At 43.1% G+C, this 23,912-nt stretch overlaps 1 protein-coding gene across 3 annotated transcripts in view; it reads right to left on the bottom strand.

Moving 5' to 3' along the window:
- AHI1 (Abelson helper integration site 1) overlaps positions 1 to 23,912 on the bottom strand; it is a 187,122-nt gene that overhangs the window by 102,188 nt on the left and 61,022 nt on the right. For all 3 annotated transcript variants that reach the window (XM_075554499.1, XM_075554501.1, XM_075554502.1), the window contains exons 18-19: positions 15,543 to 15,739; positions 7,845 to 7,871 (exon numbers count right to left, since the gene is read on the bottom strand). In XM_075554499.1, coding sequence (XP_075410614.1) covers positions 7,845 to 7,871; positions 15,543 to 15,739 — 224 coding nt within the window. The remainder of the gene's footprint in view (positions 1 to 7,844; positions 7,872 to 15,542; positions 15,740 to 23,912) is intronic.

Genomic DNA, 23,912 nt, shown 5'->3' with positions numbered 1-23,912 from the left:
TCTTGGTTTGTATGATTTTCTGTATATGCCTTGTAGGATGGGTCCATCTATAGAGAGAGTAATGGGTTAATAATTACCTAGGGGCATGGTAGGGAGGGTTGGGGGAAAATGAGGAGCTAACAGCAAAGAGCAGAAGAAAATGTTCTCAATTGGATTGTGGGGATGACTGCACAACTCTTCTTAGTATGAATGACAATTAAACTGTATGGCATGTGACATATGCCAATAATAATATTTTTTTAAAAACCCAACTCCATGTGAAATTAAAACAAACACATACAACCACTACTGCCCATACATTTTATACTTCAACTTCTCATTCCTAAATGAACTATATATAATACATCTTTTCTCTATCATTAAACACCAAATCAGAATTTAAGGTTACTAAGAATTTGCAATGCTCAAATTCCAGAGTTTGATCTAGCTTTCTGACATGAGGCTGCCCACCCCCCTCCTTGTGTGTTTCTTGGAGACCCCCTTCTCGTGGTTCTTTCCACTGTGTCCAGCCACTTCATACGTGCTGTTTCCCTGGCCCTCTTCTTACACACGGCTACCCCAGGCAATGCCATGTGTTTCCATCTATGCCTCTTCGGCTGTACTCACATTTTTTGAGCTGAAAACTCTTCTGATCAGTAAGTTCAGAACTAAACTAACTTTTGCCCTGTTTTTTACTTTCACAAGGAAACATTATCACTATTCACTAGTTGTCTTGGGACTCATCTCTGATAGTGACACTGAATCATCTAATTAGTGACACTGAATCTATTGCTCTTTCTCCATTGCTAGGGGGTGGGGGGCAGGGAGACTGACCTTCTGATAAGGCAGATAAAAATTCTGGAAACTAATAGTGGTAATAGTTACATAACATGATAAACTTAATGGTCACTGGCCATTAGAATGTTGAAATGGCAAGTGTTTAATACAACTTAGAAAAAACAAATGAACAAAACCTTTAAAAAAAACCTGGAAATACCTCTTCCATTCCGATATCAATTTATTTTTATCATTGGCATGATAAAAAAAACATTTCTGATATCCTTCAACTCAGCCCTAATAAATGCTCTTTCTCTAAAAACAAACAAACAAACAAACAAAACCGCAAGAAATAGCATAAAGTAGGAGCCAGGGTGTCATAGTGGTAAGTGCTGGGCTGCTAAATACAAGGTCAGCATTTTGAAACTACCAAACACACTCTGTGTGAGGAGACAAAGCGTTCTAGTCCTGAGTTACAATCTCAGAAACCCACAGGGGCAGGTCTAACCTAGCTCAGCTGGTCACATGAGTTAGAACCACCCCAATGGCAGTGAGTTGAAATAAGTTCATATTTAGACATTCTGGGGCTATTATACTTCAGGGCAATGCAAGGCTTCCAAAACCAATTATTATCTCGGAAACAATCATATTCCTATCATCAAATGAGAATGAATGGCTCTGAAAGGAATCAGGAAAAGATCAGTTAGGAACCTGATACTAACGGAAGAGGAAGTGGTAGGCTAGGGTGGTAGGAAAGATGCAGAGAATGGACAGATTTGGGTTCATTTTAGAAGCACAGGCATAAGGATGTGGTGAAGAGTGGATAGTAACGCGAGCAACAGAACACAGGATGTCTTCTATGTTTATTATTATTTTGTTTTTGCTGGAAATAACTGTTCCATTTTCCTGTCCTCAAGTCTCTATTTCCCTACAGCATCTGACTACGTCACTTATTAGACGGGATGAAGATTTCCTTAAGTCCAGTATGTCTACTATTATTCAGGATCACCTCCCCTCTTACATTCTTCCAGAACTCGAATTCAGTAACTACTACCTTTGCACCATATTATCAACTTTTCCATCACCACCCAATTACGTCCACCAGCAAAAATGCTTTAATGATTCCCATCTAGTATTCCTCGCCAGCTCCTATTCTGCTTCTCATCATCGACCTATTATTTGTAGGTCTTGCTTTCTAAGATTCCCATTCCACCTTGAACCCCCTACACTTGTGCTTTGGTCTTTACCACCTAAAGAGAAAGCTCTTTTCATAGTAACCCATTCCAACCATCTTGTCAAACATAACGAAGAACTCCGTCTTCATCATACTTACTTTCTGAGCAGTATGAGACAGGGTTTACAACCCCTCCTTCTTCAAACAAACGAAGGCGCCCTGAGCTCTCCTGGACCAGTACCTCAGGGATTTAGCTATACTGCCTCCCTTAGGGTGTCAACCACCATGGCAGCTGAACACGTGATCTCCACGCTTAGTCTTCACACCACCCCTAACGAATGATTCACATTTCCAATTATATGTCTAACAGCCATACTCATATTAAAATTCCAGCAATTAAAAAAAAACAGCTTCTTGTACTCTAGAAGGCTTGATTTCATTAAACAGCACATCAGCTTCCATATAATTGCTGGGGAAAAAAAGATGTTTTTAATTTCTCCTTTCCTTCATGTCTATCATATCATGTCTATTGTATCCAGTCCACCACGTCCTTAATGGCTCTACTTCTAAAATGTATCTAAATATGTCCATTCCATGCTTCTTCACTACCACTGTCCTAGGTGCTATTCCTTCCTGCCTCAACTGTCAGGTTCCTAACTAACCTCTGCCAGGGAGTGTTCTTAATAGCCCCCCTTGCTTCACATCTCTGATGGCTTACTATCCACAATTAATATCAAAGTCTTAATTCCTTAATACAGCTACAAGACCCTTTTATAAAGCCTGGCACGATTTGTCTCCTGATCATCTGGCCAGCTCAGTCAAGAAATACTCTTTCTATTTGCTACCTATACTGTTTAAGTAGTCCTTTTTTTCCTGCTCTTGCTAGTTTTATTGTTTAATGAGGACTTTTCCAGAACACAAGACTCCCTCTAGAGCAGCGGTTCTCAGTCTTCCTAATACACTTCCTCATGTGGTGGTGACCCCCGACCATAAAATAATTTTCATGGCTACTTCACAACTGTAATTCTGCTACTGTTATGAATCGCCATGTAAATATCTGATATGCAGGATGTATTTTCACTGTTACAAGTTGAATGTAATTAAAGCATAATGATTTGTCACAAACAATATGTAGTTATATGCTGTGAAATAATTTCTAATGACGAATAAATGAAACTTTGTCTTGAAGCATGGTGTAACAGTCTTCACGCTGGGTACTCGTGTGGGCGTACCTGCATGTGGGCAGACCCACCTGGAGACAGAGAGAGGAGTGGTGTCTCCGTTCTTAAGACCATTGGAAAGATGTGTTTTCTGATGGCCTTAGGCAACCCGTGAAAGGGTCATTCTACGCCCTAAGGGGTTACAACCCACAGGTTGAGAAGCGCTGCTCTAAAGTGTTTATCTTAGAAAAGCCTTCTCTGATCACCCTGAGGGAAGGCTTCCTTTTTCACGTTGTTGTTGCTACGTGCCACTGAGTCTGTTTCATGGGAAGCCTAAGCACAACAAAATAAAACACCATCCAGTCCTGTGCCGGACTCACAACTGTTCTTCTGTTTGTGTCCATTTGTTGCAGCCACTGAGTCAACCCATCTTATCCAGGACCTTCTTTTTCCTTTGCCCTCTGCTCTACCAAGTATATCCTTTCCAGAGACTGATCTTTCCTGATAACACAGCCAAAGTTCGACAGATGAAGTTTTGCCATCCGCATTTCTAAGAAGCATCCTGGCTGCGCTTCTTCCAAGACAGACTTGTTTGTTCTTTTGGCAGTTCATGGCACGTCAAGTACTCTTGCAAGCAACATAAATCAGATGCACCAATTCTTCTTTAGTCTTCCTCATTCAATGTCTAACTTTCACATGACTATTAGGCATTTGACAATACCATGGCTTGGGTCAGGAGCACATTACTCCCCCAAGTAAAAGCACTCTTTCAACACTTGAAAGAGGCCTTGTGCAGTATCTTACCCAATGCCATGCATTGTTTGATGTCCTGGCTGTAATTCCATGAGCATTGACTGAGGAGCTAAGTAAGATGCAATCCTTGACAAAGTCAATCTTTTCTCCATTTATTTTCTTACATACTGGTCCAGTGGCGAGTGTTTGGTTTCCTTTACCTCCATACTGAAGGCCGCAATCGTTGATCTTCATCAGCAGGTGCTTCAGCATCTTTTTCCTTTTAGCAAGCAAAGTAGTGTCATGTGCATAACCCTTCCTCCAATGCTGAGGCCTCGTTTTTCTCCATATAATCTAGCTTCTATCATTATTTTCTCAGTAAGATTGAATAAGTATGGTGAGAAGATACAACCCTGGCACACACTTTTTCTAATTTTAAATCAGGCCGCATTCTCTTGTTTGCACGACTGCCTGTTAATCCATGCACAGGTTCAGCATGAGCACGCTGAGTTTTCTGGAATTCGCATTCTTCTCAAGGTTTCCAGTTTGTTATGGTCCACATACAATCGAATGCCTTTTTGTAATCAATAATTCACACGTAACTATCTTTCTGGTATCTAAGCTCCATCTGACGTCAGTAATGATGTCCCTTGTTCCATATCCTATTCTTAGTGTGGCTGCACCACTGGCAGCTCCCTGTCAATGTACTACTGCAACCATTGTTGAATGATCTTCAGCAAGATTTAACTTGCATATGAGATTAATGATATTGATCTATTAAATGGAGTGTTCTGTTGATTCACCTTGCTCTGTAATGAGTACAAACACAGATAGATCTCTTCCAGTCAGTTGGCCAAGTAGCTGTCTTGACAATTTCTTCCTTCCATTGCTCCATCAACTTGTGAAACATTTCAATTAGCATTCCATCGATTCCTGGACCCTTGTTTTTGGCTAATGCTTTTAGTGCAGCTTGAACTTCTTCCTTCAGCACCACTGGTTCGTGATCATTGGCTACCTCTTAAAATGGTTGAATGTTGACTAGTTCGTAAGGTGCCGTGACTGTGTATTCCTTCCATCTTCCTTCGATGCTTCCCACATCATTCGGTATTTGTCCCATAGAATCATTCAATGTTGCAACTTGAGGCTTGAGTTTTTTTTTTTTCAGTTTAAGATTTGCTGAGTGCGTTCTGCCTTTTTGGCTTTCTAACACAAGCCACCTCTGTAACAAACTGATACACACTAGTGGTCCTTGTTGCGTGGGGCTATTTTATTTTCTTTTTATCACTTATTAGCTGAAATGATCTTGCTTTGCTACTTGTTGGTATCCCTACAATAAAATGTTCTCATTCACTGTTGTACCCCAAGATACAGGAAAACAACTGTAGACACTTCATACATGTTCAAAAAAAGTTCATAAAACATGCGTGAGACTTTAAAAGCACAAAAACATGGCCTGGATTCAAAGAAGGGGCAAGTGTTGCTAGGATGTGGAGAAATTAGAACTCTTTTAGGTTGCTGCTGGAATGTTAAAACGGTGCACCCACTTCTGGAAACATGGGGCATGCCCTCGCATGCTAACCACAGGGCTTCCTTCTGACCTAGAAGTTCTACTCTCCATAAAAACTCTAGAGAAATGCAAGCCTATGTCCATACTAACGGTGCACAAGAATGCCCAAAGTGTTATTCTTGATAGCTAAATAATGAGAATTACCCAAAGGTCTATCAAATGATGAATGAATAAATATTAAGTACCAACCATATCGATGGATAAAACAGAATATGATCCATCAATAAAGAGTAGTACTGATATGTGCTACTGCATGAAGGGAGAAACTTTATTCTAAGCTGAAAAGCCATATAAATATGATTAACTATAAAAGAAAACATAGTTTTTATTTTGAGATTAATAATTCAAGATCTAGATTAATCATGGTGTAGGATTCTGGATGATATATCCAGATTCTACACATATGATATATCCAGACTAGGTACAAAGCATATTTAATGGTAGCCAGGAGTTAGGTGGTACATATGAAAGTTCTGTATAAAAGGGCAAAAAGAATGGAAAATGACTGCTAGCCGGTATGGGATTTTTTTCTTTTTGAGGGGGTGGAAAAATGTTCCCAAAGTGAATGTGGTGATAGGTACAGAACTTTACTAAGAACCACCGACCTTTACATTCTAAATTGGCAGACACTATGGTATGTGAATAACTGTTATTTTATTAAAAACACAAAGACACCGAGAGTATTAATCATTCAAGATCTAGATTAATTTCCACACATGCAGCTTTCTTTGAAGCAAGCATTCAGTATTTGTTAGGTCCTGGGGCTCTAGGCCGGTGCTTACTGGAGGGTCTTCTCCAGAAAGCCCTTGCAAATACGTGAAAACCTTTTATTCTTTGTACAGTCGGCCACCATTGCAAAAGGATGGTATGCATCATGCTTGCTACAATAAAGAGAAATGGTTCTGAACTGCCAACCAGAGAATAACTTAATTTCTTGCCTCCAGTTTTATACACTAAGCAGAGTGCAGAAGATGTAGTAATCTTGGAGCTACAATCATTACACCAATCATTGCTATCAGGAACAGGTTTCCTGAACATCTGCAGCCCCAGTCAGAACACAGCTTGTTCTCTTTTTGCCCCCGTCTTCCTTCCCCTTGTCTATATTCCATATCCTGCTCACTTGTGATAATTAGGTAAAAAAGTGATGGGTCCTGACTGATACTGGACAGCTCAGTGATGGGGTAAGCCCAGTGCTTTTGGCATGCTTCCTCCTGTAAGATGCCCCATGAGGAAATAGACAATAGCCTACTTACTTCTGTATTCCGAACGCCTGGCACGTGGCAGCAGGGGCCTACCGGCTGAAATGAAGTATTTCCCATGACACTGACATTCTGTGAAGCGGTCTTTGTAGACATTAAAAAACAGTGCAGTTCTTTTCACCCTAAAAGTCTCACTCTTCTGCTTTATGGTGCATATAATTATAATTTAAGTGATTATTTGCACAATTATTTCTTCAAAGAAATTCAGAGTATCTGTTATGTGCTAAGAACGTCTTTCAACCACGCTGCAATTCCTTGAGGGACATGAGCTTCCCCTAGTTTATGGGCCCAAGAGTGGTTTCTGGATCTAAATAAACACGCGGATGAATGAAAGTTATGTCTCATGACTAAGCTAAATGTTGGGAGAAGAAAGAAAAGGGGAAGAACTAAAAGGTGCCATTCCAACTCTTTTATATTAAAATTAATTTCTTTGCAATCCCAGCAAAGAACTTAGGCAGTACAGCACGTAACTTCACCAAACCGCAGCCATCTCCACTCTAAACCTAGAGGACAATAATATTACATCTGTCTCTCTGGACTGCTGTACCTCTAGTTAAATGAGATAATAAGAGTGAAAGGCATTTCTAAGGTATCAAGAGCACCAGCATCACAATATATTATTGCTATCAGTACACAGCTTGCATGTGTGCAATCTTTACTCAATCTCCTCAGCGCACACACCCTCTGGCACAGGACTGGGGCCTCTCACATACATTAAGTATCATATAGAATTTCCTTCTAGTCCTTTACCAAGAATACATCACAGGAGGGATGCAGTGCTCCTAACTCTTTCAAAATATAAATCTACTTGCTAAATGTATATCTTTACTGCTCTTCAGAATTCATTATCATACTAGAACCTGACACGGACGGGACTCAGCGGGACTGGTTTGTTTTCCACCGTCTCCCTAGTCTCCTGTCTTTGTCAGGCAGGAAGCAGTTTTACCACTTTTCTACGGATCTCTCTAAGTTGGGTAGCTTTGAGTTTTCCTTCTCAAGACAGTTTTCTGCCTGACACCGGCTCTGGCCCTCGCAGGTTTCACTGTGGAGAGCAGCTTGACACCCGCGAACTCAGAGAAGGAAAGCGCACATCAGGTTCAATTCTCCTCAGGCTCCGTGAACGCTCCGGCTGGTGCATCCATTTCCTTGGTGAGACACAACCCCGACTAAGGCTGAGCATTTCACGTGCGGCTTACCTTTGCAGCGCAGGCTCGTATCACCTCCTGAAAGAAACAAGTCATACTGTCACTTCGGTGACAAACAGACGTGTTAATCGTTAGGCATTTGTCTTCTAGCAATGGTCATCAGTCTGTGCGAGAGTGCTGTTCTGTCTTGGATCACCCTGCAGTAGCTGTCCATCTGCATGGTTTCCAAGGAGCTAGAAGGAGGCCCCAAAGAAATTGTTTGGATAAACAGACTTGTTTTTTCCCTTTTCTGGGGCGGGGATTTGACTCATTATTGTAATTAGGTGAAAGCTTATGGAGCTTTGGTCCCAGTTTGCCTGTCTCCATACACGCCCCCCGTCCCGCTCCTTCTGCTGTTCTGACCTGTGATTCTGGGCATGGGCTGTCCTTTGGTCGAGTGTAGTTGACTGGACTGGGGTGTACATTCCTCCCTGGTGTTATTATTCACTTCAGAGCAGTTCTGGTGGTATACTGGTCACGCATTGGGCTACTAATTGCAAGGTCGGCGGTTTGAAACCACCAGCCCACTCTGAGGGAAGCCAGGGCTTTCTACTCACATCAACAGTTACAGTCTCAGAAACTCACTGGGCAGTTCTACCCTGTCTTATAGTGTCACTAAGAGTCGGCATCAACTCAGTGGCAGTGAGATGCCCATTGTTTGGCTAAAAGTTGGTTCCCAGGTTCAGTTCAGTTCCATGCTTGAAGAGCCCCCAGGGCCACAGTCTGGTAGGTTTCATCAGTCTCTCCCAAACATGTCACATCCATAGATTCGGTATGAATACCACAACTCTACACTAGAACCCTCTCCCCAAAACTCACTGCCGCCGCCGAGTCAACTTCCACTTAGGGGGCCAGAGGTTCCCCTGCCAGGAGCTGTGCCATCTCAGAATTACTGCCATAGTTAAGTCCACTGTGCACCCACCGTGCCAATACTCACCGCTCCCGAAGGAGCTGCACAACAAACTCGAGTTTCCTTTGGCGAGACAAGGCCAAGCAAACAGTCACTTTTCAAAGAGGAAAAGAAGGAAGGTGCCATGCACAGTGGGTGCTTTGAGGCTGTGCTGCATCGACGACACCAAGGACGCCCATGTGCAAGCAGGGCTACCCAGCACCTATCATCTGCATGGCTGACAGCGAGAAAGACACTGATGTGGATGTGGGGTCAACACAAAATGGAGAGGGAAATGTCCGTGTTCTTCTCCAATTTTAAGAGACAGACGCTGTGTCTAAAGGATACTATCATCCACTGTGGACACAGGTACAGGATTGGCTGGCATCTGAGCTCCAGGGCTTACCAGCTGTGCTACATTACTAGCTGTGTGCTAGCTTACAATTTATATGACCTTAGGGAGGTAGGTTGGTCAGGGTAAGCTTTGATTTCCTCTTCTATAAAATGGCGACAACATTAGCATCTACCAGACGGATGGTTTTGAGGATTCAATACAACGAAACATGTAAATCACTTGGCAAGTAGCAAATATAGATGGTCAGTTATTACTAACAATCGAATACTTATTATATTATTATATTCCCAGGTGCACGGAGTCGGTTCCAAGCCATAGCACGTACACACACCAGAATGAAACACCAGGCACAGCCCTGCGCCATCCTCACAACTGTTCCAATGCCTGAGCCCACTGTTGCAGCCACTGTGTCCACCCCTCAGATTGAGGGCCTTCCCACCAGGGCTCCCTAAATACATATTGGTTATCAATAGTTGCTGGAGCGTATAATCTTCTTCTGTAGGATTGTTGCTATTCGGTGTCTTAAGAGGTCACTCTGATTCATAGTGATACTGTGCACAGCGAGAGAAACAACCAGTCACGCTCCATCTTCTCAACCTGTCTGAGCTTGAACTCACTGTGGCAACCACTGTACCAATCCATCTTGCTGAGGGTCATCATCTTCTTTTACTGACCTTCGACTTTACTAAACGTATTGTCTTTCTTCAGAGATTGGCCCCTCCTTATGTCGTATCCGGAGGGCACGGAATCCTTGCTTCTAAAGAGGACTCCAGCTATACTTCTTCCGAGACAGATGGGTTGATTCTGGAATCCATGTTGTTGTTAGGTGCCACCAACTCAGCTATAGCCCACAGGGACACATGGCACACTCAAAATTCTTTGCCAACACCCTAACTCAGAGACAGTAATTCTTCCTCAGTCCTCCTGGTCCACTTTCCAGCTCTGCCATGAACATGAGGGTGTAGCACATACCATGGCTTGTGTCAGGAGCACCTTGGTCGTCAACGTGACATGTTTTCTTTAGTAATTTCAAGCGGTCTTGTGCAGTAGCTTTGCCCACTGTGATAAGATTTCTTGACTGTTAACTTCCATGGGAGCTGATTGTGGGTCCAAGTAAAAGGAAATTTTTGAGAGAGCACTTATCCATATCACAATGTTGCTTACTGGTCCTGCTGTGAGAACTTGTTTTTCTCTTGCTGAGATGTAATCCACCTGGAAGGCTGTACTATTTGACTTTCATCAGTAAGTGCTTCAAGTTCTCTTTATTTTCAACAATCAAGCTTGTGCTATCTGCATATGACAGTCTTCCTCCAATCATGCTGTCATCTCTTCTTCACGCTAATCAGCTTCTAGGATTATCTGCTCTGCATACAGAATGAATAACTATGGTTGAAAGACTAGAGCCTTGGTGAATGTTTTTCCTGATTGTAAACCAAAGATAACCCCCTTTGTTTGAATGAAGGCTCCTTGGCCTGTGTATCAGTTCTACATTCTTACAATAAAGAGTTCTGGAATTCACTCTTTGCTACATTTTTTGTAATTTGGTATAATCCATAGAATTCAGAACTTCTGCATAATCAATAAAATTCAGATAAACACCTTTCCGGTATTCTCCACTTTTAGCCCAAATCCATCTGATGTCAGCAATATCACTAGTTCCCTGTCCTTTCTGAACAATCTGGTTTAAATTTCCGGCTGTTTCCTGTTGAAGCACTATTGCAACTGGCTTTTTCCTTTTTAATTATCTACAGCAAAATTTTACCAGTATGAGATATTATGACATTGTTCAATAAATTCCGCATGCTGATTGATCACTTTGTTTCAGAATTGGCAAGGTAGGTGTCTTTCAAATTTCTGGAACAGAGCAGTGAGCACCATCAACACTGCATACATGTGTGGACACATTTCAACTGTCTCTGTCAATTCCTGGAATCTTTTTAAACTAATGACTTAAGTGCAGTTTGGACTTCTTCCTTTAGTACCAGCAGTTCCTGATATCACACTAACTCTTCAAATTGTTGAGCACCAACTGTTTCTTTTTGGTACAGTGGCTCTCTACATTCTTTCCATCTTCTTTGATGTTTTATGCACCATTCGCTAGTTTGCTTATAGAATCCTTCAACATTGCAGCTCGAGGCCTGCATTTTTTCTTCAGTTCTTTCAGCTGGCAAAATGCTGAGAGCTTTCTTCCCTTTGGATCTTCTAACCTAAAGTCTTTGCACATTTCATTATAAGACTGTGTCTTCTCAAGCTGCCCTCTGAAATTTTCCCTTTTGCTCGTTTACTTCATTTCTTTCTTTTGCTTTGGCTATTCTATGTTCAAGAGAAAGTTTCAGAGTCTCTTCTAACATTCATTGTGAGCTTTTACTTCTTTCCTGACTCCCCAGTGACCCTTTGCTCTCTGAATGCATGATGTATGATGTCCGTGATGCCAGCCCACAGCTCTTCTGGTTTTTGCTCATTAGTGTTCAGTGTGTCACCTCTGCTCTTCAGATGGCCTCTAAATTCAAGAGGGGCCCCCATAGACTTGTTCTAATTTTCTTCACCTTCAAGTTTAAAGTGTACAGGAGCAACTGATGGTTTAGTCTATAGGAGGCTCTTGGCCTTGTTCTGACTATTGAGATTGAGCTTCTCCATTATCTCTTTCCACAGAAGGAATAAATTTGACTACCTGATGAGGTCCGTGTTTTATGCTGTTGACAAAGTATTTACAATGAATAAGTCATTAGTCTTGCAAAATTCTATCATGCAATCTCTTGCATTATTTCTTTTGCCAAGGCCATGCTTCCCAACTATTTATCCTTCTTCGTTTCCAACTTTCCAATTACCAGTAATTATTGATGCACTCAATGCATCTTGGCTGAATGTTTTATCAATTTCAGACTGTAAATGTTAAATTCTTCTAATTTTTTCTGGTTTACTTTCCAGAGATATGGATAGTATACTATCATTGACAGCTTTGTACTTTAGAATAGATCTTAAAACGCTCTTTCTTTCTCTCTTTTACTCCCGCCCCTTTTATATACGAGAAAAATAAGGCTTAACACGCTTACCTAGCCTCACAAGCTGGCCCAGAATGAAGCTACCCCTATGCTCAGGCCCAGAGTCAGGCCCTGGAGAGCTGCACCCGTCACTACAATTTTCACCTGTCTCCCTGTCATAGGAGTTAAGCTTCTGAAATCAGTACTCTAGTTTATGCAGTTGAGTTAATATTTGGTAGTGTCAGCTCCCCACTTTCCCGTTGCAAAGTGAACTGCAATTTGGTGTGATGGGTTACACAGGGGACTAAAAGAAAGGCAGCATTTGGAACCCACGGGCTGCTCCTAGGAGGAAGGTGAGGCTGTCTGCCGCTGTAAAGGGTCCCGGACTCAATACCAACAGGGGCAGTTCTTCTCTGTCCTATGACGTCACTGGAAGTCATAACTGACTCAATGGCTGGGAGGGTTTTTTTTAATTTAATTTTTTTAGATTTAAAAAATATTAAGTAGACATCTGTTATTAAACCCTCAGACTTTTTTTCACCTCTGCCACAACAGAGGCCTAGTTTAAGAGCTCTAGAGGTACTGGACTTGAAATTGGGTTGCTACCGGCCAAGTTGGCAGGCAGTTCAAATACACTGGCCATTCTGCAGGAGGAAGAGGAAGCTGTCTGTTCTCCAAAGGATTTACAGTCTTGGAAGCCCTCTACAGCAGTGGTGCTCCACCTTCCTCAGGCCGCGACCCTTTCAGCCACCTCCTCATGTGGTGGTGACCCCCCTAACCATAACATTATTTTTGTTGCTACTTCATAACTGTCATTTTGCTACTGTTATGAATCAGACGACCCCTGTGAAAGGGTTGTTTGACCTGCAAAGGGGGGTCACAACCCACAGGTTGAGAACCACTGCTATATCGGGTAGCTAATACGTTGTATTGACTCATTGGCAATGAGTTTGGTTCCTTTTTTTTAAACTTCTTTACTTTAATGCATTTAATCTTCTCTATTCCCCCTCCCTAAAAAGAAATTTATCACTTTCTGTGGGCACTGATAAATTTACCCCTTTGTACTGAGGCTGCACAGTCAATATGTGCAGCTGCCAAATTGATTTCTGGTATATTTGGACATTCATGTAATGTGGTTTTGCTGAAGCATAATTTCTGATCCTCTGTCTAGTTTTTTTATTTTTAAAGGAATTTATTCCAAAGAAATTCTGTATTGCTAACCATTCTTGTTCATAGAACCCTCCAGAATTTGCCCAACACTACTTTTTCTTGCTTCAACTCTATCTTTAATAACTTTCAAGTTTCTTTCTCTTATTTACATATGAAGTTCTGACAGAATTTTGTACGAGCAGAGACTCAGCATGGGAAAAATTACACATGGGATATTCACACAAGACACTAAAAAATTAGGTTTTGCACTTTTGACAAACTTACGTAGATATGTTTACATAAAGAAATGTGTAGTTATTTTAGATTTGGCGGTTCAGAAGAGAACACAGAAGGTTATGCATATGCTTTTTCGAATTAAGCCCGAAGCACGGGCTCTACTTTTGGAAGCGAAAACCACCTTCTGCAACGCTCAGGCACAACCGCTGCCATGCTACTGGGCAGAGGCAGCGCGCGTGTTGGACGTGCACGTGGAGCGCTGGGCACGACTGTCGTACATCGCAGTCACCAGCCCTTTCCTGGTGCGCAGGAACTGATTCAGAGCCAGTCAGTTTTGCTTTTTGATCTTACTAAAACTCTATGCAACTTGAGGTCAAGGTACAAGCATTTTAGTAGCCTTTGGAGTGGCTTTAAACTTTCAATAAAGTGTTTGAGTTAACAAAGTTTTATAGATAAAGTGGTTGGAATAGATTTCACGAGGCTAACGTAGGTATGCGGGACTGGTGGGGTGGGGGAGAGCATTCTCGCCTAAAGTTGTAGTCGCTGCTAGGCTAACAGTGTTTGGATGCACGCAGGCAGGAAGGAGAGTCTCAGTTATGGAGCAGGACACCAACAAGGCAGGTTAAGAACAGGGAAAATGGCTCACTCCCCGCGAGACATTCCTGCACCAAGACACACGGAGCTGTGCTAGAGGCCTGGAGTTGGAGAAGCCGTTCAGAGACGCTCACACCACCCCCAGACCCACAGACTTTCCACCCACTGGCCTGTGAGCTTCCTGCACTCGGCATCATTGCATGTGCTTTGTGAGTCTGAAGACTTCTTTATAGATTGTTATTGGACAGATGGGCTAATATCGGACTTTTGCACTTGATCTGGACTGGGCTGGGATGTTTTCTAAATGTACAATTACTCCTTATAGAATGCTCTTTCATATATAAATATATAAAAACAGGAAAAACAGTGGCTATGGCTTTCAAGAGAGAGAATCCAAAGGAGTGGGCGCCAGCAGGCAGAACAGACTGACCTCTCTGAAATGAAGACAGCAGGATAGCCAGAGAAAGCAAGGTTTTGGTCCCTAAACATGGAAGTTTCAGAAGTATACCGAAATCTAATGACACTTAGTGAAAATTATCCCTGCAGACTAGGGGCAGTTAGGAAGAGGACAATCCTGGAACCACCCTGGAGGAGCTTAGCCGAGGGCAGCCAACCTATGCTTATCAAGGCCTTCCTACTGCTGGAACGTTGAACAAGTAGATACCGGCTGTTCTCAAAGGGTGGCCCCAGGAGCAGCAGGAGCACCAGCAGCAGCAGCAGGAGCAGGAGCAGGAGCAGCAGCAGCAGCAGCAGGAGCAGGAGCAGCAGCAGCAGCATGGGCTTGTCTGGGATCCAACATCTCATACCACCCACACCTGCTCATTCACCCGGGGCTGGAGCTCACTGATGTGTTTCAGAAAGTCTAGCAGGTGATTCCGATGCACGCTGAAGTAGGTGAGGTTATATAGAAGTCTGAATGCCAGGGCAGAAAGTGCAGGCAGAAATGTTATCTGTCTTCTCAGGAATGGTCCTGCATGGCCCTGGGAATGCAGAAGTGGAGCACCTAAACCTGCGAGCTACCTTCCTAGTGGGGCGGGGCAGGATAAGGCAGAGTTACTCCTCTTTTATCTGGGGATAGCAAGCACGTGGTGTGGTAAATCCTAACTGTGCTTTACTGGCTCTCAGCCTTCCCTCATTTGCAGGTCCTGGGCTGGCCTTACAGAGCGAACTGGGGAAAAAAAGAGGATGATGGATTTGTTTGCTGCAATTAGTTCCTTTAGAACAAGTACTTCAGAAACCAAACCAAACCCGCCGTCATGGAGTCAACGCTTATTCACGGCGACACCCTGCGGGTTTCTACGACTGCAGCTGTTTACAGGAGTAGAAAGCCCTACCAGGCGGGTGGCAATCAAACTTGGCACCACACCACCAAGGCACTATGAATGTATGGGAAAGCCTACTTTTAGGTCATCAACTTCATTAAATTAGCACGCATTGACATGGCCGAGGAAAACAAGTTAGAAATGATTTCTAACTTCTCAAATGTATACGCCAATTGAACACACCGTGACGGAATCCAGCCTCTGTTTCACTTGCTGCATCTTCAATGAGGAGTTTGCAGTGTGGGAAAAGTCATCAATTTGGAAAGAGCCTTGATGAGGCAGCTTCGGACAGGTGCACAAGGCATCTTGGCTTTGGTGTATTCCAGGTAATGGCAGTGTTCCATTGTAGCGCTTGAACAGTTCTGCCTCCTGCTGGGCAACTGGGGAAAAACAAATTCAGTTTGAGCTCAAATATCTAAACAAACATTATAATCAAATCATCAAGCCATGGCTTTATAGCATTTAACAAGTGGTTAGACACAGCTAACAGCCAAACACACTTTCTATACTGGATATTAATGAAGCAACACGAGTGGAAAAATACAGAGACAATACTATCATAAGGCGCCTGTACACATTGGGCTGCTAACCACTAGTTCATTAGTTCAAAAGCACCAACTGCTCTGCAAGAGAAAGAGGAGGTTAACAGCCTCGGAGACCCAAAGGGGCAGTCCTACCTTATCCTCTGGGGTCGCTATGCATCAAAGTTTACTCGATGGCAGTAATTTCAGATAATTTCACTTCAAGGGCATTATAATTGAGGTTTGAAGCTCATGTGATATTTCAGTCTCATTAACATAAGAAATATAAGTGGCTGACTTTATTATTGCAAGAGAAGCTAATTCTTTAATGTGGCTCTTAGGGCTATGTTCTCTAAATCTAACCTAACAACCTATCCCTGCATGTGTCTCCTTAAAGATGGTGGGGGCAGATTCTGATAGGATTCGCCTGTGAATAACTGAGAACAGGCTCCCTGGAGAGCCATCCAGCAGGGTATAAAATGAGCTCTCTATGAAGCAGGAGAAGGGATCTCCCTACCAGTCAGAGGCCTGCGCAGTACATAGGGACATCATCAGAGGAGAAGCAGCAGGGAACTGGGCGATGGGCTGCCTGATGGGTTTCTGAGACTACCTTTTTACAGGAGGAGAGGAAGAGACAGCTTCCTCCCATAAAAGAAAAACCAGCTACAAACACCCATGGACAACCAGAATGTACAATTACACAGTATGAATCTAGGACAATGTAAAGTTGTACAAAAAATGAAATGAACACATAGGCACTAGTAAGCTGGGATGAATTGGAATTTGCCATTTTGATCATCATGTGGTTTACCACACGGAGAACTACAGACTGAAGAGAAATGGTGTCACAGTTAACGACAAAAAAAAAATCAATCTTTCTTAAGTATAACATTGTCAAAGACAAATAATACACACATACCTACCAGGAAGACCAGTTAGTCCCGTGTTGTTCAAATTTATGCACCAACTACTAAACCTATAGATGAAAATGTTAAAAGATTTTTGCAAAATTCTGCAAACTAAAACCCATCAAACACACAGTGAGGAGACATTGATAACTGCTAGTGATTGGAATATGTAAGATTAAAAATGAGGAATGGTGGTTGAAAAGTATGACCTTGGTGATAGAAATATAACTGAAAATCATATGATAGAATCTAACAATACCAATGACCTATGGCTAGAAATATTTTTTTTTCCCTTAACAACGTAAACTATGTCCATAGACCTCACCTGGTGGGCTACACAGGAATCACATGGTCTACATCCAAAGACCTCATCTGATGGGCTACATAGGAATCAAAGAAACCATGGGAGAAGCGCACTATCATCAGCCATAATGAGGGCAGGCGCCATCTAAAGATCAGACTATCAACTGATCAAATGCAAGTCCAAGTTGAAATTAAGTGAAAGCAATTCCATTGGAGCCATAGAATGACCTACAGCATAACCCTCCCGAATTTAGAGAACATTAGATTCCCTGCCCACGAATGACTGAAGACCTCACAAGTTTCGGGTCATCATACATGAAGAAAGCAAAGCTCGTTAAAAGATAGGAAAGAAAGAAAAACCTGAAAGATGTCGGAAGAGGCTTTTAAACTTACTCTTAAACGTAAGGTGAATGGAAGAAATGAAGTAAATTGGTTAATGAAGGTTTCAGAGGGTAGCTCAAGACAACATGCTGAAGTGTTATCAAGAAATGTGCAAAGAACTGGAGTTAAAAAACAACTAGAACCCAGTTGGCATTTCTTAAGGCGAATGAACCAAAGACCCACAGATCTTTAAAGTTTAAAGGATCCCATGGGCAAAAGACTGAATGACACAGGAAACATCAAGACAAGACAGAAGATATGGATTAACTCTACCAAAAAGAATGTGTCCATGGTAAACTATTTCAGGAAGTAGCGTATGATCAAGGAACTTGATATTGAACAAAGCTAAAGGCAAAGAACTCTTGAAAGTGTTCAAAACAAAGAAGTCTGGAAGCGCACCTGATGTCAGCCATGTATTTTCACCTGCTTTCCATGAACATGAAAGATGCACACTAAATAAGGAAGACCAAAGAAGAACTGATGCCCTTGGATAAGAATGAATGAAACAAACCCAGGGACAAGGGAATAACACGTGATCCAAAATGAATGGCAAAGAGGGTGTAGCAGGCCTGGTAAGGCGTGATCAAGGGCAATGTAACCGGAGGAATTACTGAAACCCAAATGAAGGCTGAAAATGATAGTGGGACAAGAAGAAAGTTAAAAGAAATAGAGGAAAGAACTAGAAGGCAAAGGACATTTATAAAATTCTAAATATAAGCATGTACATATATAAATATATTTATGTAAGACAATGAGGAAATAGACCTATGTGCATATACTTCTAGGTTTAGTATTAAGGTTGCAGATCAACACTGGGCCTCTACTCAAGTACTCCTTTGTTCTCTTAACCTGACAGTCCATGATGGTCACCTTCCCGACATGATTGCTGAAGACAAAGCGGGTATATAAGCAAATGTGGTGAAGAAAGCAGATGGTGCCCGGCTATCAAAATATATAACATCTGGGGTCTTAAAGGCTTGAAGATACAAGGGCTATCTAGCTCAGAAGCAACAAAGTCCACATAGAAGAAGCACACCAGTCTGTGTGATCATGAGGTGTTGATGGGATCAGGTATCAGGCATCAAAGACCCAGAAAAAAAATTATATCAATGTGAATGAGGGGGGAGTGCAGAGTGGAGATCCAAAGCCCATCTGTAGACAATTGGACATCCCCTTACAGAAGGGTCAGAAGGAAGAGATGAGCCAGTCAGGGTGCAATATAGCACTAATGAAACATACAACTTTCCTCTAGTTCTTTAATGCTTCCTCCCCCACCCCCACTGTCAGGATCCCAATTCTACCTTACAAATCTGGATAGACCAGATGATGTACATGGGTACTGATAAGAGCTGGAAACACAGGGAATCCAGGACAGATAAACCCTACAGGACCAATCACGAGAGTAGTGATACCAGCAGGGGAAGGGGAAGGTGATCTACATATAACCCCTTCCCTGGAGGACGGACAACAGAAAATTGGGTGAAGGGAGACATCGGACAGTAAGACATGAAAATTTTTTTATAAATTATCAAGGGTTCCTGAGGGAGGGAGTGAGGGAGGGTGGGAGAGGAGAGAAATAGGAAAGATGAGCTGATACCAAGGGCTCAAGAATGAAGAAAATGTTTTGAAAATGATAATGGCAACAAATGTACAAATGTGCTTGACACATGAATGGATGTATGGATTGCAGTAAGAGTTATACCAGCTCACAATAAGATCATTAAAAAAAGGAAAGGAAAGAACACATCTGTGTGGGGAAATGTGCAGCCAGGATGTTCCTTAGAAGTGAGGTAGGTGAGACTGTCTCATGTACTGTGGACACGTGAGAAGGGGGAATCAGCCGCTGGACAAGAAGCCTATGCTTAAGTAGAGGGCAGTGACAAAGAAGACCTCCAAGGAGACATGTGGGCACAGTGGCTGCAACAATAGACTAGGAGGCTAGTCCTGATGGTGAGCACGGTGCAACATCAGGCAGTGTCTCATTCTGTGGGACCCAGGTTCACTCTGAGTCAGAACGGACTCGATGTCACTTAACAGTAATTAAAGAATGAATTAGTAATTCTCAAATTACTAGTTGCTAAATTACTTAAATTAGTAAATCCTCAAAATAGAAGGCAATGCTCTTTTTTGGCCTGCATTTGTCATTGTATGTCCAGATATATTTTTCCAACGAACAAACTGAGTCAGGGCACTCATGTGTGTACTTCAACATTGCTTAAAGAACGGAAAAAATGAACATTTAACAGTATAATGTATAAAAGTGGTTTGAATAAATGACCATGTATTCATTATTTAAAAACTGGACCTAGTTTGCAAATAATAAGAACTCTTCATATTATTTAGGAGAAATAGTCTATGGAACAATATAGTGTCTCTACGAAAGATCACTTAGTTTTCTCGTTATCAACCTTGTTTCCATGAGCCTTGGTTATAAAAATGTCTAAGTGTCTGATCTTCACATTCCCCCAGTAATCTAATCAGGTACTTGGCATATCTAATAGGCCAGCAGCAATCAACGCCTTCCTCCTCTAGACCTGGGTGGGGGTCCATTCTCAAGGGAGAAAACCTGTTTATAATCCATTCTTTCAGGGCTAAAAATGTGAATTGGAAATTCACATGTCTTCAACTTTTTCAGGAAGACTGCATATTTCCTCGCATATTTTGGATGACTATTTTTCAGTACTTATTTTAGACCTCCTTGCAGAATATTCAAACCATTAACTTATCCACAAGTAGTCCAAGACTGCTTAAGGCGTAGAGCCACTTCAAAGATGTAAAGAAAGTAAAAGTGCTCCCCGTGGGCCAGGAGTTGGAAGGTTTAACGTTAGTAGATGCTCTCAAGGATGAAGGAGTCAACCCACGCAACAGGTGTTCCTCATCCTTGCCAAACACCTACTCAGCATTTATTGACTGTCTAGTTGTCTAGCATTCCATCTAGACAACAGAAGTGACAAACAAACCCTATTATCTGACCATGTGTGCACGGATGCCTTTATGTCTGACACAAATGAACAGACACACAGGCCGGGATGGCCAAAATGGTGTGTCAGGGCATTATGACCTACTGTCTTTTCCCTCCATTTTTGCATCATGCTGATTTTCAAGTAACGGCCCGCTCTTTGGAAACGAACCCTGTCCCTACATGTGGAGTGGGCTCCTTGTTTTTAACATTGTCCTTTATATCTTTTATGCTGTGCTATTAAGAGAAAGTCAAACACTATTTACTGCCATCCTCTGGCCTCCTTTACAGTCAACGGTAGGAAGAGGGGCCTTCTACTGCAAAGCTCTACAGACTCAGAAACCCGAAGGGCAGTTCACGTTTGTCCTGCAGGGTCGCTGTGTGTCACAATTGGCTTCATGATGGTGACTTTGGGTTACTTTCTGGGACTTTGACTTTGCCAGATATCTATTTGCCAACCATTTCAATTTATCCCTGAGAACACATAGGAAGCAAAACACATAGTAATAGCTAAGGGTATATAAAGATACAAGCAACAGTTTGATAAAAATGGTAGGATTTGGGGGTTCCCCCCTTTTTTTAAACCAAACTACTTTTTCTCAGTTATTTTGATATGCTAAGCAGGCCTTGTTTGTTTTTTGAAAAAAGAGGAAATTTTTAATTGGTGAAAAAAATCAAGTTATTGCTTAAATACCTATTGACATCGCTTTTCCCAGGTCTCAGGTATCTTCAGAGAGATGGCCTCAGTGTGTACAGATCATACAAGTGGGCCCCCAACAACTCTGGCTGGGAATTTTCTATAAAAAAAGCCATCTGACTGGATTTCACCAAGTCAAATTAACACTCTGCTTTATTGTTAGCAACTCTAGCTCTGTGAAGACAGCCAGAAAAAGAAGGAAAAAAACCTGCAGAAATTTTCACAAAGCCCCAGTCCCTCAGATCCCAGAAACAGGAGCGGCTTACGAAGCCCAGCATGTTGCCAAGCTCCCTCCGCACTGCTCACACACGTGCGCGCATTTGAAATCCACCTGTGGAGATGGCACAACAGGTTCCTGGCGATGGCCTCCTCATCCCGTCAAGCTCTCCGCTTCTCCTACTGGGCAGGTCTCTAAACACACATCGCAGTGACCCATGGTTAGAAAGCGGCGGTGCGGGCACTAAGCTACTTCTCTCGGCAGCAACTTTCTTTTGCGGCTAATTTCACTTTGGAGTCTAACATTCAGAGCTACCTTCATCTGCTGGGTTTAAAATGCCCAAGTGTCCCGCTTCCTTCATTACTTGGGTCAGTGTCAGTGTCAGCGACCCCTGGCCCAGGCATGTGTGCCTGGAGGTCAGTAAGCAACGACTGTCCCGCGCTCCTGGACCAGGTGCTGAAAGCAAGGTTAGCGCCATCCGAACATCCGCTCCGTTCACCTCCCATGGGCATGATGTGGGAATTTGACAGCTTTACGTAATTTTTTACAGTCTTAAATAATTTATAGTGGGCTATCTTTTGATTTACGTAAGAAGCTCAGTGTCTCTGTGGAGGTTGCTGGCCTCGATTATATATATTTTTTAAAGTGTGGTTTTCTCAGAAGATTTTTATCTTCGTAGGAGGAAGAAGGGAGGAAATAAGATATTTCAATCCCCTGCCTGCTGCATTTGTAGCAAACAAAAGGTTTGTTCCTATCGAAATGCAGTGTTTGTTTATCTCATGTACTGCTGGACCTTACAGTACAGTACGACTGACAGAGCAGCACGTTCGTTGTCTCACACTGTATTCGCAGTCAGATTCCCTTTGGGTTCAACATCTTGTTCAAGACCTCCTTGTACACGTAGCTCTGTGACTATGTACAGACATCTTGCTGACTGCCTAATTCTTTTGCTTAATAAATGATTGCACTTCTAATCACACGCGTGCTGTCAGCTGGTCAATCTAGACTCGTGCCCCGGCGCTAAGCAGCCATGCAGCCTCCTCCTGCTCGTCCTTCACCATTCGCTTCTTGCGCCGAGAAGGCTCAAAGGCTTATCACGACTTTCCGTGTATTTCTAGCTGTCCTGACTTGTTCTTGCTTCCACTACAGCAGTGTCAATGAGGAACACTTCAATTCTGTCAGGGTCGGGGTGGGGGGGCGCTGCGGAGTCTATTAGCAAGTCTGTATTTCCTCAGCATTTTTTTTATATGCCAATGTGAAGCTTTTAAGTGTCACTAATAAAACTGTTCCAGCATCTGTCATGTAGTTTGTTATACTATGACGGCTTGTGTGCTGCGGGTGCTGGAAGCTACGTCACTGCTGTTTCCAGCATCAGCAGGGTCAACCACGGTGCTCAGGTCTCAGGGGAGCTTCCAGGAAAGACAGATGAGAAAGCAAGGCCTGGCGATCTGAAAACTGGCCAATGAATGCGTAGGGATCTCAAGAGAATACTGTCCAACTTGCTTGCTTGGGCCACATCACAAAGAAGGACCAAGCACAAAAGGAGGGCTTCACATTTGGTGATGCCGGGGGCCTGTCAGGGTGTGGGAGACCCTCCGTGAGATGGCTTGGCACGGTGGTTGCACTGACGTACTGGTGACGGTGAGGATGAGCCAACCCCAGGCAATAATGCATCCAGTTTCATGGTTAGGATGTGAGGGGAAGTCAAAAAGTATTGCCACTGGGGGTCCAGTTCATGCATGCTCCGAGTTGATGCCAAACAAAGCATCTGTCCTCAGTGGGTGTCTACAGACAAGTTCTCTCAGTGATATACTTGTCTAGACCCATTAGGGCCCCCAAAGGTAAGTTCCAATTAAAACGGTGGTTTCTGACGGGATCTGGGGCCAGCTCCACTCACGACATGGAGGTCAACTCCGAAGACTATGACCCCTATTTGCAGAGGTCCTGGACGGGCCACCTTGGTAGTTTCTCAAAGGACACTGGACCATCACATGGGTTTACTCTGAAGGCATGTGAGGAAACTGAAAACTGCATGGGTGAGTGGGAAACGGGCCTGGGGGAACCTTTGATCTTTGGCGACACCCGGGAGGAGCATCCACCTTGCCATCAGCCTAAGGATCAGTCACCAGACAGCGGTCAGACATTTCCCCATCGTCCATCTTTCTTTTATTCTACTCTCACCAGTTAGTCCACCCTGGCACTCAACCTCTCTGCTGGGCTCAATGATCCACTACAGTGGTCACATCCACAATGCCGAGGCTTATTAGAGAAGCTTACAGGCTGCCCCAAGCCAGGATCAGAAAGCATTAAGGATGCAGTGACTGGTCTACACTAGTGCCTCTGCTCAGGCCGCAGCCAGGGGTTTATGGGTGGTCAGCCTCTCAGTGACAGTTGGCTTGGTCTCTGCCTCAGGAGGCTAGGGAAGCCTGCCTCCCAGGTCCCCAGCTCCTCTGCTGCCTCTGCCACCTCAGGCCGGGAGAGATCTTGCACATTCTCCCCTATGGCTCTTCTCCTTTGGTGATCCCACCGTAATCTCCGTTTCTGTTTCTCACATGGCACCCTTATGC

Source organism: Tenrec ecaudatus, chromosome 7 (assembly GCF_050624435.1).
Source record: "Tenrec ecaudatus isolate mTenEca1 chromosome 7, mTenEca1.hap1, whole genome shotgun sequence".
Taxonomy (NCBI): Eukaryota; Metazoa; Chordata; class Mammalia; order Afrosoricida; family Tenrecidae; genus Tenrec; species Tenrec ecaudatus.
Note: the sequence above shows the minus strand (reverse complement) of the source record. Positions and strands in the feature narration are given on the sequence as shown.